This window comes from Xyrauchen texanus, chromosome 33 (assembly GCF_025860055.1).
Source record: "Xyrauchen texanus isolate HMW12.3.18 chromosome 33, RBS_HiC_50CHRs, whole genome shotgun sequence".
NCBI lineage: Eukaryota > Metazoa > Chordata > Actinopteri > Cypriniformes > Catostomidae > Xyrauchen > Xyrauchen texanus.
Window position 1 is genome coordinate 10,525,792 of NC_068308.1, and position 16,540 is coordinate 10,542,331.

At 38.8% G+C, this 16,540-nt stretch overlaps 1 protein-coding gene across 4 annotated transcripts in view; it reads right to left on the minus strand.

Annotated features, from left to right (window-relative positions):
- Positions 1-16,540, minus strand: part of plce1 (phospholipase C, epsilon 1) — a 164,683-nt gene that overhangs the window by 2,099 nt on the left and 146,044 nt on the right. For all 4 annotated transcript variants that reach the window (XM_052102800.1, XM_052102803.1, XM_052102801.1 and 1 more), the window contains 7 exons: positions 14,514-14,775; positions 14,170-14,288; positions 8,822-8,950; positions 8,250-8,441; positions 5,257-5,415; positions 4,958-5,170; positions 868-982 (listed from right to left, as the gene is read on the minus strand). In XM_052102800.1, coding sequence (XP_051958760.1) covers positions 868-982; positions 4,958-5,170; positions 5,257-5,415; positions 8,250-8,441; positions 8,822-8,950; positions 14,170-14,288; positions 14,514-14,775 — 1,189 coding nt within the window. The remainder of the gene's footprint in view (positions 1-867; positions 983-4,957; positions 5,171-5,256; positions 5,416-8,249; positions 8,442-8,821; positions 8,951-14,169; positions 14,289-14,513; positions 14,776-16,540) is intronic.

Sequence of the window (16,540 nt, forward strand, 5' to 3'; positions counted from 1 at the left end):
AAAACCTAGAATGTGTTCGCAAAAGGTTTTTTAAATAATCTTAATCAGCGATTTGATTAACATCAATGGTTTTTGAGGCAAAGTTTGTTCAAAATGAGGAGATCTATCACATGATATGAATAGCATGTGTCTTTGTGAAACACCACTGATTATACAACCATTTACACGCATGTAAAACACGATAGGGCCTCCCAAATTCTGCACAGACCTCTTGGGCCAAGAGACAAATTGTCCCACCAAGTTTTGTTCCAATCTGCCTATGTTAACCTTGTTTAAAACCTGCTGAAAGTTGATTGGTCAGTGATGGCCATGTTTTTCAAGATTTACAAATGTACTCAAATAACTATATGGCACCTTGAACAAAGATACTGCAAAATGTAATGTCGATCAGATCAGCGGTTCCATTGTTAGATCTATTTTATGTTTGTCATTCTTATAGCGCCACCAAGAGGCAGAGGTGTACACTTTTTCATGTGTCCTCAGATTGACCTCCTACATAAGTGTCCCAAATTTGGTGAAAATATCTCATTCCATTTAAAAGGTTTAATTAAAAGTGGCCAAGGTATCGTTTTGCGACGATAAAACGAAAGTAAAATTTTTTTGGGATAATTATTACCATTCGAAAAAGTAGGTTTTGCAAAAAAATCCAATATGGTGGAATTTGTAGAATGATGGAAATGAAATCGGAGATACACATCTTGAGATATTAATAATAAAGAATTAGTGTGTTAATGAGGGTGGTTCCAGCAGCTGGTACCTCATTAGAGCTCCATGCACTGCACACACACACACACTGCAGAACGTTCCATCACTCGGAGGCCTCAAGGAGAGGCATCATGCTGGGACATGCAGCCTTTTCTTCCTTACTATGTGCCAACTCCTGGACGACTGGACCGTTCACATTTAAGCTCCAACTGCGACCTGTCAGCTTCCGCAGCTCGCTGGCAAAAGACACACCCTTGCGCTTGTCCTCGCGAGCAATCTGAGGGACGGGTAAAAGGAAAACAATTGCCATTTCAATTAATAGTAAGTTTGAGGTATTTTATTATACACTGCCTTGCCAAAAAAAAAAACAATTGCATACACAAATATTTTGTTGGACCGCATTTAGCTTTGATTACATTTATTTCCGTCCAGAGTTGCATGAAGTTTTGGCCAAGATCTTTTATTGATGGGAAAGTTGAACCACTCTGTAAAGTCTTCTCCAGCACATCCCAAAGACTTTCAATGGGGTTAAGGTCTGGACTCTGTGGTGGCCAATTCATGTGTGAAAATGTTTCCTTGTGCTCCCTGAACCACTATTTCACAATGAGTCCAATGAATCTTGGCATTGTCCTCCTGGAATATGCCTGTGCCATCAGGGAAGAAATGTGAATTAACATTTTAATTTAAATTTGAATCCATTGTTGGGATAACCTGGTCAATCAGTACATTCAGGTAGTCAGCGGACTTGGTTTTATTGCCGCATAACATTGCTGAGCCTAGACCTGACCAACTGAAGCAATCTCAGATCATAACACTGCCTCCAGAGGCTTGTACAGGTGATGCATGACAGGTTCAGCACTTCACATGCTTCCCTTCTTACCCTGACATGCCCATCGCTTTGGAATAGGGTAAATCTGGACTCATCAGACCACAATACCTTTTTCTGAACAGTCCAATCTTTATGCTTCCTAGCAAATTGTAGTTTTTCCCAATTAGCCTCACTAACAAGTGTCTTTCTTGAGGCCACACAGCTGTTAAGTCCCAACCATGTAAGTTGTCAGTGCACTGTGCATGTGGAAATACTCTTTCACTATTAAACACTGCATTTACTCAAATTTGCATAAACTTGAATATAAAATAATTTATCCATTGACAAATTTTGGTAGAGTTTGGAACTGACATAGGAGGGTTAACACATCTATTAATCAGACAAACGAACACGGTTATCGGCTGATGATTAAATTACATCCACTCTGTTCCCACGTCTATCTGTCAGTGGATCACCAGCTTTCTGATGGACAGGCAGCAGCTGGGACCTGAAGTGGGAGACCCACATTGACTTAATTGTGAAAAAGGCCCAGCAGAGGTTGTACTTCACCAGTTGAGGAAGTTCAACCTCCCACAGGCACTGCTGATACAGTTCTACTCTGCAGTCATTGAGTCTATCCTCTACACTTCAATAACTGTCTGGATTGGTGCAGCAACATAATCAGATGACAGAAGACTACAAAGGACAGTTCGGACTGTTGATAGGATTATTAGTTGCTCCCCTGCCTTCCCTTCAAGAACTGTACACTTCCAGAGTGAGGAAAAGGACTGGAAAAATCACTCTGGACCCCACTCACCCTGCCCACTACCTTTTTGAAGTCTTGCCTTCTGGCAGGCGCTACAGAGCTCTGAACACCAGAACCATCAGACACAGGAACAGTTTTTACCCTCAGGCTATCCATCTCATGAATCGTTAAAACTGTCCCATTGTGCAATAATTACGTGCAATACACAGTTTAGTCTATATTTATCCAACATACCACCTCTTCTGCCATTACATTCCCTTGCTTATGTATATAACAGATTTGTATATATTGTACACACACACACATATATATATATATATATATATATATATATATATATATATATATATATGTGTGTTTTCCTCACTGATATATATATATATACAGTGAGGAAAATAAGTATTTGAACACCCTGCTATTTTGCAAGTTCTCCCACTTGGAAATCATGGAGGGGTCTGAAATTGTCATCGTAGGTGCATGTCCACTGTGAGAGACATAATCGAAAAGAAAACTCCAAAAATCACAATGTATGATTTTTTAACTATTTATTTGTATGATACAGCTGCAAATAAGTATTTGAACACCTGTCTATCAGCTAGAATTCTGACCCTCAAAGACCTGTTAGTCTGCCTTTAAAATGTCCACCTCCACTCCATTTATTATCCTAAATTAGATGCACCTGTTTGAGGTTGTTAGCTGCATAAAGACACCTGTCCACCCCATACAATCAGTAAGAATCCAACTACTAACATGGCCAAGACCAAAGAGCTGTCCAAAGACACTAGAGACAAAATTGTACACCTCCACAAGGCTGGAAAGGGCTACGGGAAATTGCCAAGCAGCTTGGTGAAAAAAGGTCCACTGTTGGAGCAATCATTAGAAAATGGAAGAAGCTAAACATGACTGTCAATCTCCCTCGGACTGGGGCTCCATGCAAGATCTCACCTCGTGGGGTCTCAATGATCCTAAGAAAGGTGAGAAATCAGCCCAGAACTACATGGGAGGAGCTGGTCAATGACCTGAAAAGAGCTGGGACCACCGTTTCCAAGGTTACTGTTGGTAATACACTAAGACGTCATGGTTTGAAATCATGCATGGCACGGAAGGTTCCCCTGCTTAAACCAGCACATGTCAAGGCCTGTCTTAAGTTTGCCAATGACCATTTGGATGATCCAGAGGAGTCATGGGAGAAAGTCATGTGGTCAGATGAGACCAAAATATAACATTTTGGTCATAATTCCACTAACCGTGTTTGGAGGAAGAAGAATGATGAGTACCATCCCAAGAACACCATCCCTACTGTGAAGCATGGGGTGGTAGCATCATGATTTGGGGGTGTTTTTCTGCACATGGGACAGGGCTGACTGCATTGTATTAAGGAGAGGATGACCGGGGCCATGTATTGCGAGATTTTGGGGAACAACCTCCTTCCCTCAGTTAGAGCATTGAAGATGGGTCGAGGCTGGGTCTTCCAACATGACAATGACCTGAAGCACACAGCCAGGATAACCAAGGAGTGGCTCTGTAAGAAGCATATCAAGGTTCTGGCGTGGCCTAGCCAGTCTCCAGACCTAAACCCAATAGAGAATCTTTGGAGGGAGCTCAAACTCCGTGTTTCTCAGCGACAGCCCAGAAACCTGACTGATCTAGAGAAGATCTGTGTGGAGGAGTGGGCCAAAATCCCTCCTGCAGTGTGTGCAAACCTGGTGAAAAACTACAGGAAACGTTTGACCTCTGTAATTGCAAACAAAGGCTACTGTACCAAATATTAACATTGATTTTCTCAGGTGTTCAAATACTTATTTGCAGCTGTATCATACAAATAAATAGTTAAAAAATCATAGATTGTGATTTCTGGATTTTTTTTTTAGATTATGTTTCTCACAGTGGACATGCACCTACGATGACAATTTCAGACCCCTCCATGATTTCTAAGTGGGAGAACTTGCAAAATAGCAGGGTGTTCAAATACTTATTTTCCTCACTGTATATATATATATATATATATATATATATATATATATATATATATATATATATACACTATTGTTCTATTGAGTATTTCTATATATACTTTATTTTCTATTCACTTTTTATTTCTATTTTATTATTATTATCTCTGTCTTTTTTGCTGTATAGTTTGTGCACTGGAAGCTTCTGTCACCAAGACAAATTCCTTGGATGTGTAAGCATACTTGGCAATAAAGCTCAATCTGATTTTGCAAAATATCGATCAGTTAATCGGACTGGCAGATATATTGGTCTTTCACAAACGTTTCTAGTTATGCTCAGGTCTGAAGTATTGAATTGTCTTGATATTGCTTTTTGGAAGGGTGATTTCTATGGAATGATTTTTAAAAATCCTTATCAAGTTATCACAAATGACTAGAAATTAATTGGCCAAAATATGTGTCAATTATATATGTATATATATATATATATATATATATATATATAGAGAGAGAGAGAGAGAGAGAGAGAGAGAGAGAGAGAGAGAGAGAGAGTGAGTGGAGTGAGAGTGAGTGAGAGTGTTGGACAGAGTGGGAATCCGGCCTGAAAATAATCAATTTTACCTCCAAATAAAAAAATGGATCCACACAGTGATATTTCAGACTTGTGAAGATGCATCCAATACATTGTTTCATCCAGTAATACATCCAGTAATCACTGGTATTCACCTGTTCTTTAAGTTTTAGGATGAATTTGCCTGCACCTCTCCAGCGGCTCTGAGCCTGAAACACAGACTCCTGGTCCTGCAGGACACGCTGACATGGTTTTGCTGAGGAAGACTTCTTGCCTCCCACATCTTTAGTTATCTCCTCCATCAGGACATAGTCACATGGGTTTGGGTTGCTCAGGATGCTCAGAGAATACTTGGCTTTACTCAAAGTCTAGAAAAGACAATCAAAGTTTATTTAATTTGATATTCACCAGAATGCGATTCAGTTATTATTTAGATCTGTATTGATTTTCTGACCTGTTGAATGATGTCTTGGGCCGTGCTGTAACGTGGAGCTTTGATGACAGTGTGAGGCTGCTCAGGAGAAACATCATGAACCTGCACGAGGAACGTGTCCTCTTCTCCACTGCTCACCTCCTCCACTCCCTCCATCAGCACTTTCTTCACACTGAAGTTCTGAAGAACACGAGAGCAGCTTGATTCAGGGTGGAAGTAGCAACACTACTAACTTGGTCATTACAACATTTTCTTTTAGTGTGACACTGTTTTTTAAACATAGTAGCAAGCTACTTTTTCCAACCACTTATGTAAACAGCTTTATGGCCAAACGAGACTAAAGCTCACCGAAAATGTACAGTCTCTCATTTGAAGCATTGCTTTGGGGAAAAATTATTAATGAAATAATTCATTTAAACTTTTCAACTCTGCGGACCCGCCGGCAAGTAAAAAAGTTTACGCATAAAATGTTCAAGTCTCCGAAAACATAAGTCAGGCATACATTTGAAGTCAGAAGTTTGCATACACCTTAACCAAATATATTTATACTCCATTTTTCACAATTCCTGACATTTTTGTAAAAAAACTTCCCTGTCTTAGGTCAGTTAGGATCACTAGTTTAAGAATGTGAAATATCAGAATATTAGTAGAGAGAATTATTTTTTTTCAGCTTGTATTTCTTTCATCATGTTCCCAGTGGGTAAGAAGTTTACACACACTTTGTTAGTATTTGGTAGGATTGCCTTTAAATTGTTTAACCTGGGTCAAACATTTTTGGTAGCCTTCCACATAGGCGGAAATCGCAGGGGGGTCATGACCCCCCATCTGAGGGTTGTCCCCCCCCTAAAATATCATTAAAATAGGTATTTTGTAAATAATATAATGATATATTCTTAAAATAATTGTTTAAGAAATAAAATACAAATACAAACGGGGCAACAACAAAAAACCCTTGGTGTCCCCTTCAAAAATTGCTCTTGAGAATTGTTATGTTTATTGCCCCCCCAGACTATTCCTTAAACCCGCTCTAAATAACCTAAGGTATCCCGTAGAACCTATGTAAAATATGAAATTGAATCAGATGTGTTTTAATATCTTTATATATTTGCTTAAGGTTTCCAGTAATCTTTTCCAATATTTTTTCTTCTTATGTAATCCCTAATATTTTCCCCATGTTAATTTTAAAGCAGAACTAGTCTTATTGTCTGCATGACTAATAAACAAGGAGTAATATTTAGATGCCTCATGCCCAGACCCTAAAATATTCAAAACCGTCTTAAGAATGTTTAACCCATGAGGAGAATGTAGGGCATTTAGAGGATATGCCTTAATTGTAGATATCTCCAAAACTGGTTATTAGCAAGGTCAAATTATTGTTTAAATCTGTCAAAAAGAAATCAAAACATCATACTCATAAAAGGTCTTCTAATGTATATGTATATTTATCTAACCATTTTTTCCACAGCAAAGGGGATCCACCTATTAACAAACTTGGATTGACCCAAATAGCTACTTGCAGGCTTAAAAAGGGGTTAACCCCCAAAATATGTGATACCTTCTTCCAAACTGTCTGGAGATGGGAAATAATGGGATGTTTCCGCACTGACAGGGGTAACTTAGTTATTAGTAGGGAAACTAATGGTATAGATTGACAAACATATTTTTTCCATGGGAGCTCGCTCCGGAGGTAGCATCCATTGCCCCAGGTGTCTAAGACTAAATGCATAATAATACAACGATAGTTTGGGAAGGCCAAGTCCCCTTCTAGCGCATTCAGGTTTTCTTACCATTCCACAGAAAATGATTGCAAATCCTGTCAAATCTACTGAAAGATCTAGAATGAACATAGAGAGGGAGGGAGCTTAATAAATAGTTAATTTTGGGTATGCAATTAATTTTTAAATAATTGACCTTAGCCCTAAGGTCAATTAGAGAGAAAGAGGCCATATCTTGCCATATCCTTTGAAATTTTACCTAGCAAGAGGTCAAGGTTAGCTTTAACAATAACCTTGAACTGATGGGGAAAAGTGATTGCTAAATATTGTATGCCCCTGTCAGGCCACTTGAATACGCCAGCCTGAAACAGAGACCTGGGACATTATGCAGTCAAGGGCATAGCTTCTGACTTTGTCCAGCTGGCCTTATATCCTGACAATTTTGAGAAAGAATTTATTATACTGAGCAATGCTGGAATTGAATTAGCTGGATCAGTAACGAACAGCAAAATGTCATCTGCATAAAGCATCATTTTCTGAACTGAACAGCAGCAGTTGGAGAGCTATCTCATCTCACCGCCAACATAACATTGATGGAGCACCTAATATTATATGAAGAATATCAATTATGTATATAATCAAACCTGGTCAGGCTGTATAAGAGTGGCGATTACTCCTTGTAAACGGTTGACAAGAATTTTGACTGAGTGAGATCAACTAAATTGGCCGGTAATTTGAGAAATCATTTGGGCTCCTCCTTTCTTTAAAATTACAGAGATTAAAGCCTGGTATAAAGTTGGGGGTACCGTAAACAAACAAAAAAGATTAATTAACTACTGACCAAGACTTGGCACACTAAAGCCTATGTGGCATTTTTTTTCTAGCAATATACAAAATATATATTACACTATTTAAAAAAATATTGTTTAGTAAAAAGTGTATGCTCATAGTTGTTATTGACTAGCGGTATATTCAGTGTAAATTCACTTGTTCAAATGTTGTATAATTCGGTCACCCGGAGATCACCATTATTTTTGTGCCAGATACTGCTTTTATTGGAAATATTTATTATATCAGATAGTTATATATTTTAACAAATTCAGTATAGTTGAAGTGAACTATATTAATACATCATTATACAGTTATGAGCTACTAGGAGGAGCAAAGATCAAGTGGTGAATACTGTATGTAAAACAAAGGTACAGTGGATCTTTAAAATTGTTTACAATTTTTCTGCTTTAATTCAACTGAAGGAACCATGATATATAAATATATATATATAAAAAAAAAGGACAATACCTCTTCCTTGGTCTTCAGACATATTCTGCCCACATATCCTTCCTCTGGTTGCCAGCTGTGAAGAACTCTCAGGAGCTTTTCATCATTCACTAGGGGCCGCTGCTGGGCTGTTTTCTTCAAGTCACACTTCTCTTTGGACAGAGGAATTCTCTCTTCCATCAGGAAGTAGTTGAGGGAAGTTGTCGGAAACAACTGTCGAGAGAGACTATTAAAGCACTAATTTATGTGCTGAGGAATGATGAAAATGTAAACCAGACCAGTAAACACTGACATAAACACAGCTTGTTCCTAATGACAGAACCAATGACCATCATTTACCAGGAGGAGAATGTGTTTGCAAACTGGGTTCTAAGGTTAATGTAACATATAACTTTAAAACTCATAAAATTGCATCACTCCTCAAAAATCCTGAATCGTCTATGGCTCCATTCATGGAGTGCTTGCGCTATTTCTTCAACAGTAGTTCCACAATGTTCTCTTGCGTACTCTGAGCTCATTAGTTGTAATTGACTGTGTTTTGGAGTGTGCACGCCTGTTTAAACTGCCGTGGTTCTGTGTGTATTGACACTTACAGAGTCCAGAAGCTGTTTGGCTGTGGTGTATTCATCAATGCAAATGACAGTGAAGGGTTCGGGGCCCGGAACTCCATGTAAGGTTACTTTGTGCTGCTGGGTGGCACGTTTTTCCTCCGGGCTGAACAGCTGATGGGAAACACAGGAACGGAGTTAACATTTTCAAAATATTCCATAAGTTACTGTTTAACTCATGCCTGTGAAAAAAAACATTTGTTCTGTGAAGTGACAATTGTAATTAATTCACACAATGGGCAAGGAGGAAGTTGGGACCGGCTTGAAAAACATGTGTACTTTTAATGCTTAAGCATAACATAACTTCATGTAATGCTTCCCCGCAGACGCGCCAAACACACAGACAAACACAAAGCTCTGTGCGTCTCTCTCTCTCCCGTCTACTGCAGTCTTCTCTCCTTAAATACTCCTGCCACTGGAACGTGAGACCGGTGTGGCACAAAGATGGAACTCATTCACCACTTATTTTACCGGCCTCGCTCTGCCCAGAGGCCGCTTTGCCCCGCCCTGTTCGCCACAACTATGAACACAAGGCACCTTTTAATAGTTTGATTAATTCTCAAGATGTCTTCTCGGTGTGGAGCTCTCCAATTCTTTTGTTATTTCTGTTTGTTTATTCTGTGTTTAGTAATTTTTTTCCAATCAGTTTTACCAGGGACGCACTGCTGAACATTCAGAAGCACATCCCAGACTATTGTGAAGTTTTGCTGGGCATTTTAGTCGGAGGTCCAGCTGTGTTGTTAAAGTGTGCGACAGCGAGGCTTTCGAAAAGCCCTGCAGATTATACATTTAGCAAATCTCCACTCTCCCTAACAAAATGGACAAACTACATCTCCTCACTCATACAAACAAGGACTTTTCAAACTCTGCTGCCTTGTGATTCATAGAAACCTGGCTGAGTGAAGCCATTTCAGACAGCACATTACATCTGCCGGGCTTCCAGCTGTTCAGAGTGGCTGTCATTGCAGAGTCAATGGGGAAAACGGGAGGCGGTGAAACATGCTTTTACATCAATGAAAGTTGTTGTAACAACGTTAAAGAAGATGTGCTGTCCTGATTTAGAAGCACTCTTTATCAACTGTAAGCCTTTCTGCTCACCGCGGGAATTTCCCACATTTATTCTGATGAGTCTGTACATCCCGCCACAAGCGTGCATGTGCTGGCTGATCAGATCACAGACATGGAGCAACATTACCCAGACTCACTTATTATTATTCTGGGTGATTTTAACAAAGCCAACCCCACCCGTGAACTGCCAATATACAGACAGCACATTACATACCCCACCAGAGACAGAAATATACTGGATCACTGCTACACAACATTAAAGGATGCATATCGCTCTGTCAACAGAGCAGCATTGGGACTCTCTGATCACTGTCTGGTTCAAAATCTTCCATCCTATAAGCAGAAATTAATATCAGCTAAACCTGTATTAAATACTGTAAAAAAATGGACCAAAGAAGCAGAGCTAAAACTACAAGCCTGCTTTGACTGCACTGATTGGAGTGTTTTTGAAGCTGCAGACACCAATCTGGACGAGCTCACAGATACTGTAACATCAGTTTCTGTGAGGATATGTGCAATCCTACTAGGACTTATTAAATGTTCAACAACGACATACCTAGGTTTACAGCAAAACTCAGACAGCTTTGTCATGCCAAAGAGCATGCTTACAGAAGCGGTGATAAAATCTTGTATAATCAGACCAAAAACAAATTGAATGAAATTCAAGTGGCTAAAAGATGCTACTCTGAGAATCTAAACAACACATTTTCAGCTAACTACCCTGCATCAGTGTGGAGAGGCCTGAAAGATATTACTAACTTCAAGACACATCCTCCAACACTGTAGGGGGTCAACAGCTGGCTGATGACCTGAATGTGTTTTACTGTATATTTGAAAAGCCCAGTCTCACATCCAACACCCGCTCTGACCTTCACTTCACACATTTGTAAAGAGGATGTGTGCCGGGTCAACCGGACACAAAAGACAAGGAAAGCACTGGGCATAGATGGTATTTCACCAACTTGCCTAAGATCCTGTGCTGACCAGCTGGCCCCCATCTTCACACAGATCTTCAACAATCACTGGATCAGGGTGAAGTTCCCTGCTGCTTCAAATGCTCCACTATCATCTCTGTCCCAAAGAAACCCAAGATCAAAGGACTTAATGACTACAGACCCATCACTCTGATGTCTGTTTTCATCAAGTCATTTGAGAGACTGGTGTTGGCCCACCTGAAGGACATCACTGGACCCTTCCTGGATCCCCTTCAATTTGCTTAGAGTAAACGGATCTGTGGATGATGCAGTCAACATGGGATTGCATCATATCCTGCAACATCTGGACACACCAGGGACATATGCAAGGATCCTTTTTGTGGACTTTATGGTTCAGCTTTCAACACCATCATCCCAGCTCTTCTATGGAACAAATTAACCCAGCTCTCTGTTCCCACATCTATCTGTCAGTGGATCACAAGCTTTCTGACAAACAAGCAGCAGCTAGTGAGACTGGGGAAATTCACTTCCAGCACCTGTACGATCAGCACTGGCATCCCCAGGGATGTGTGTTCTTCCCACAACTCTTCTCCCTGTATACAAATGACTGTACCGCTAAGGACCCCTCTGTCAAGCTCCTGAAGTTTGCAGATGACACTACTGTCATCGGCCTCATCCAAGATGACGATGAGTCTGCAGACAAAAGAGAGGTTGAATGGCTGGCTCACTGGTGCAGTCATAAAAACCTGCAGCTCAACATGCTCAAAACAGTGGAGATGATTGTGGATTTTAGGAAGAAGAACACCCCAACATTGAACCCACTCACAATTCTGAACAGCACTGTGACAGCAGTGGAGTCATTCGGGTTCCTGGTCACTACCATCTCACAGGGCCTGAAGTGGGAGACCCACATTGACTCATTGACTCACATTTTGAAAAATGCCCAGCAGAGTTTGTACTTCCTTCATCAGTTGAGGAAGTTCAACCTTCCAAAGGCACTGCTTATCCAGTTCTACTCAGCAGTCATTGAGTCTGTCCTCGGCACTTCAATAGCTGTCTGGTTTGGTTCAGTTACGAAATCAGAAGTCAGAAGACCACAAAGGACAGTTCGGACTGCTAAGCGGACTATTGGTTGCCCCCTGCCCTCCCTTCAAGAACTGTACACTTCCAGATTGAGGAAAAGGACTGGAAAAATCACTCTGGACCCCACTCACCCTGCCAACTACCTTTTTGAACAGTTGCCTTCAAGCCGGCACTACAGAGCTCTGAGCAAAAGAACCGTCAGGCACAAGAACAGTTTTTTTTCCCCTCAGGCTATCCATCTCATGAACAGTTAAAACTGTCCCATTGTGCAATAATTACATGCAATACACAGTTTAGTCAATTATATTTAACATATCCTACCTCTTCTGCATTACATTCCCTTGCACTGTATATAAAAGATTTTTATTTGTACATGCGTATGTATATATTTTGTATATATATCTGGCTATTTTGTATATAAGTGTGTGTGTGTGTATATTGTGTATATATATATATATATATATATATATATATACATACACACACACACACACTCATATTTTCTATTGGCTTTTTTATTGTTATTATTATCTCTGTCTTGTTGCTGTATTGTTTGTGAACTGGAAGCGTCTGTCACCAAGACAAATTCCTTGTATGTGTAAGCATACTTGGCAATGAAGCTCATTCTGATTCTGATATTGTTCCAGAGCTCCTCAATAACTCCTGACAGTTTAACTACTGTAAATAAAAACAATTAAAGGCAAAGTTCACCCCAAAATTAAAATTATGTCATTTTTTCGTCCTCATGTTATTCCAAACCCACATAACTTTCCTCAGTGGAACAAAAAAATTCAATGCATTGAAGAATATTAACACACATCTTTCCCATCCAACGCCCACTTAGTGTCCATGGCTTTTAAAGGAATGTTCCTGGTTTAGTGCAAGCTAAACTCAATCAACAACATTTGTGGCATAATGTTGATAATCATAAAAAATAATTTAGAGTAATTTAGAAATTGCATTTAGTTTGGCACTTTCTATAAAAATAAAAGGTGCCAGTACATAAACATTAAAATACACACTGTGTATTTCTATTCACAAACGAATAGCAACAAGACATACACATTATGTGTAACATTATTTTAGCATGGTAAAAATCACTTGCTAACCATATCTTGGTGAAGTTAAATCTAATATAACTACTTTGTTGTCACGATGTGACGCCATTAATCTAGTCAACACCAACACCCGTAAATCCCTTATGATACCAAAATTGTGATTAAAAAAAAAAATTGTATAATGTTTACGTCTTGTGGCTATAGTTTTGAAACTGTGTAATTTAATGTTTATGTACTGGCCCCATTCAATTCCATTTTAAGTGCCTTAGTGTAACCATGATTTTTTGCCTTAAGCACAAAATATGCAACAACAAAAACATTTACACTATAATGGTCGTCAATATGACTTGTACACTATATTTTAAGTCTCCAGAAGACATATATTATGCTTTGTGTGAGGAACAGACTGAAATTGAAGTCGTTTTTTACTGATAACTTTCTCTCCTATGAGTTGTTAGCTTGAGAACTACTGCACCTCTACCAATGATTTAGTGGGCTCGAGAACTGAATCAGTCTGATTTGTGAATGGAATCAACTGGTTCATTTGAGAAAGTAAAAATAAACAGCTCAAAAGGGCGATTCGTTCATAAATCAAATTGATATGGTACTCACTGGTTCAATGTTTCGATTGCAGCGGTTCTTGGGTTAACAGCACAATGGAGTGTAAGATTATCAGTAAATATCAGTTTTGGAGCTTGACATACGTGATCACAATGAACTGTTATTGTATGGAAAAGACCTACATAAAGATTCTTAAAAAAGAAAATCTCCTTTTGTGTTCAACAGGTAACAGGTAAATAAAAGCATAAGCATGTTTGAAATGAGTGAATAAAGAATGACAATTTTTATTTTTGGATGAACTATTACTTCAAATGGAATTGTGTATACAGCAGATTGCATAAAGACTGTGTGTCTTCATGATTCCCTTAGTGGAATGTCACTAGTTTGCACTGGCATGACAGGGACCGGGGTAGAGAAATGCAGCACATTCCAAAGATCGAAAAAAAAGAACAAAAAAAAAGTAGTTGCAGTTGTTTTCTCAAACATTCTGTCAGTCAGTCAGGGATTCAAAGGCACATATACAGTTTCTTTAATGTAAACTCATGTAAACCCCAAGTACTAAATGAGAGGCAAATGCCTATGAGATCCTGAACTGTGTGGACTGAGCAGGTTATGAAAGGTCTCTCACCACAGATGCAGACAGTGGTCCTCCGATGGGATTTTCCTCCATCCTGCGACTGAATATGAAGAGACTAGAGATCTCCAGAGGCTCATTGTGCAGGTTCCTCAACTGAAGATGTCTGTAGCCTAAATATTAAACAGAAATGTAACAATAGGCAAAGTTTGTTATTCCTGAAGAACAAACTTTTAATTAAATTAAAGCTAAAGTGTGTAATTTCTTTGCCGAAAGTGTCACCAAATGGAATTCAGTGATTTCAAACAGATTCTCGAAAACTCCCCCTTGTCTTCAATTTTTGTACAAACAGATAGTCCTGATCCAAAACACACTGAATGCTCATGCTCATCTCTAACCTGGTTTGAGGGTTTTAAGGAGAAGTATCCTCTGTGCGGTGACCTGTGAGCTGTTGTTCTCCACGACTGCGATGCGTAGAAAGGCCATATCTTCGAAGTGCACGTGGAAGAGGAAATGCTCGTTCCACATGGGATTAAGAGTGTTGCGGTGAGTGGGCTTGGTGCGGAAATGGCAGTTATCTGCCGGCATGCCCAGCACCTCCACCTCCACACAGGGACTGCCGTTTGAGTTACCTGGACACACGTTCTGCCCCGACACAACCTGTGTGAACATGGAATAATGTCAGTTTGGTAGCTAGAGTAGCTTAACACTTTAAATAAATGTGGGCAACTAAAACTATATGAATCTGAAGTGCTGCCGCCTCTGCATGCTGATGAGACTGTACAAGACAAACTGTTTAGATTTCATTAAAAGGGAATATGGGTAATTGACTTGCTATAGTTGGTGGCTTAATGTGCTAACTTGTGCTAACAAATCCAAGACTGGAATGTAAACTGACTTGCTTCTGTTGACAGACCCTCCAGTTCTGTAGATCGTTACCAAAATGCAGATAGTGGGTTCTTTAAAATATTATTGTCCATGTAACCAACTCCATTTTTAACATCACTGTATATATATGGACACACGTAGGTATACTGTGTGTGTATGTGTGTGTGTGTGTATATATATATATATATATATATATATATATATATATATATATATATATATATATATATATATGTATATATATATATATACATATATATGTATATACATATATATATATATATATACACACATACACACACACACATATATATACATATATATATATATATATATATATATATATATATATATATATATATATATATATATATATATATATATATATACTTATAATTATCTACTGAATCCAATCTGGCTAAGTGGGAACTTGATCATGGTCAAGCGAAAACTAGAGTGAACATCGGCAAGGCATTTGATTCCTGACGGGACCTTCGTCTGGTTTTGGGGATCAAAACTGACCCTGAGTTGGCATTCTGCTTATTGGACAGGTAAACTTACATAACTGCAAAGCAGGTGAAATATAGCGCCATAAGGATTGATCTGTGTAATTTGAGCTAACTTGATCTTTCCTGCTAACGCTCAAGAATTGCATGATACCTTGCTTTGTAACATTCAAATATTTTCAACAATCTTACCTTTATAATAAAAGTCAGGTATACAGGATAAATTTAAGCACATACACCGGTTACCTCATTGTAGTACAACATATGACATACAAAACATACAATAGTGCAACAGTAAACTGTCTGTTATAGTTTGGTAGTATGTAGCTGTATGTGTGTATCAGTATGCTGTTAGCTGATAAGTAGTTTCAGTTTAGACTCAAAGTTTGTAGTAAAACAATCATAACTAATTTTAATTATGCTACCTCATCTGTCAGCATGATGCGGTGAATCACATTCAGTCTCTATGCATGTTACATCATTGCATTGGCTGATGCTGCACACGAGCGTGATCACGAGCAACAGGCAGCTGGCTGCAGTTCATTTAACAGCCACAGGTGTCATTAATAACAAGGGTTTCTGAATCTTACATACTGTACATTTAATACACTGACATAAAATTTTATACGAAAAGCAAATAAACCATATTTTGGAGATGATAACTGGATGCTACTTGCAGAAATTAAATATGCAACCTAGTGAGGTCCTGTGAAATCAATGTAGTAAATGAATGATTTTAATTAGGTTTGCTTCCATATTTAGGCTCTATTACCTGCTGCTTTTATTACTGACACTTTCATTTTTTGGGTGCTTTTAATTCTTTTACTCACTTTGCATGACGTTAAATAAATGTATTTACACTTTTGCACAATTGCAATAGCAGGAAACAATGTATCATGCGCTCAAATGTAATATTTGCTTAAAAATGTGTCTGAATTGATTCTGGTGCACAGCTGGCAGCGCGCTGATTAAGACAACAACAGTCCCATGTGATTGCAAGCTATTAAATCCCGGAATCATTATACATGACA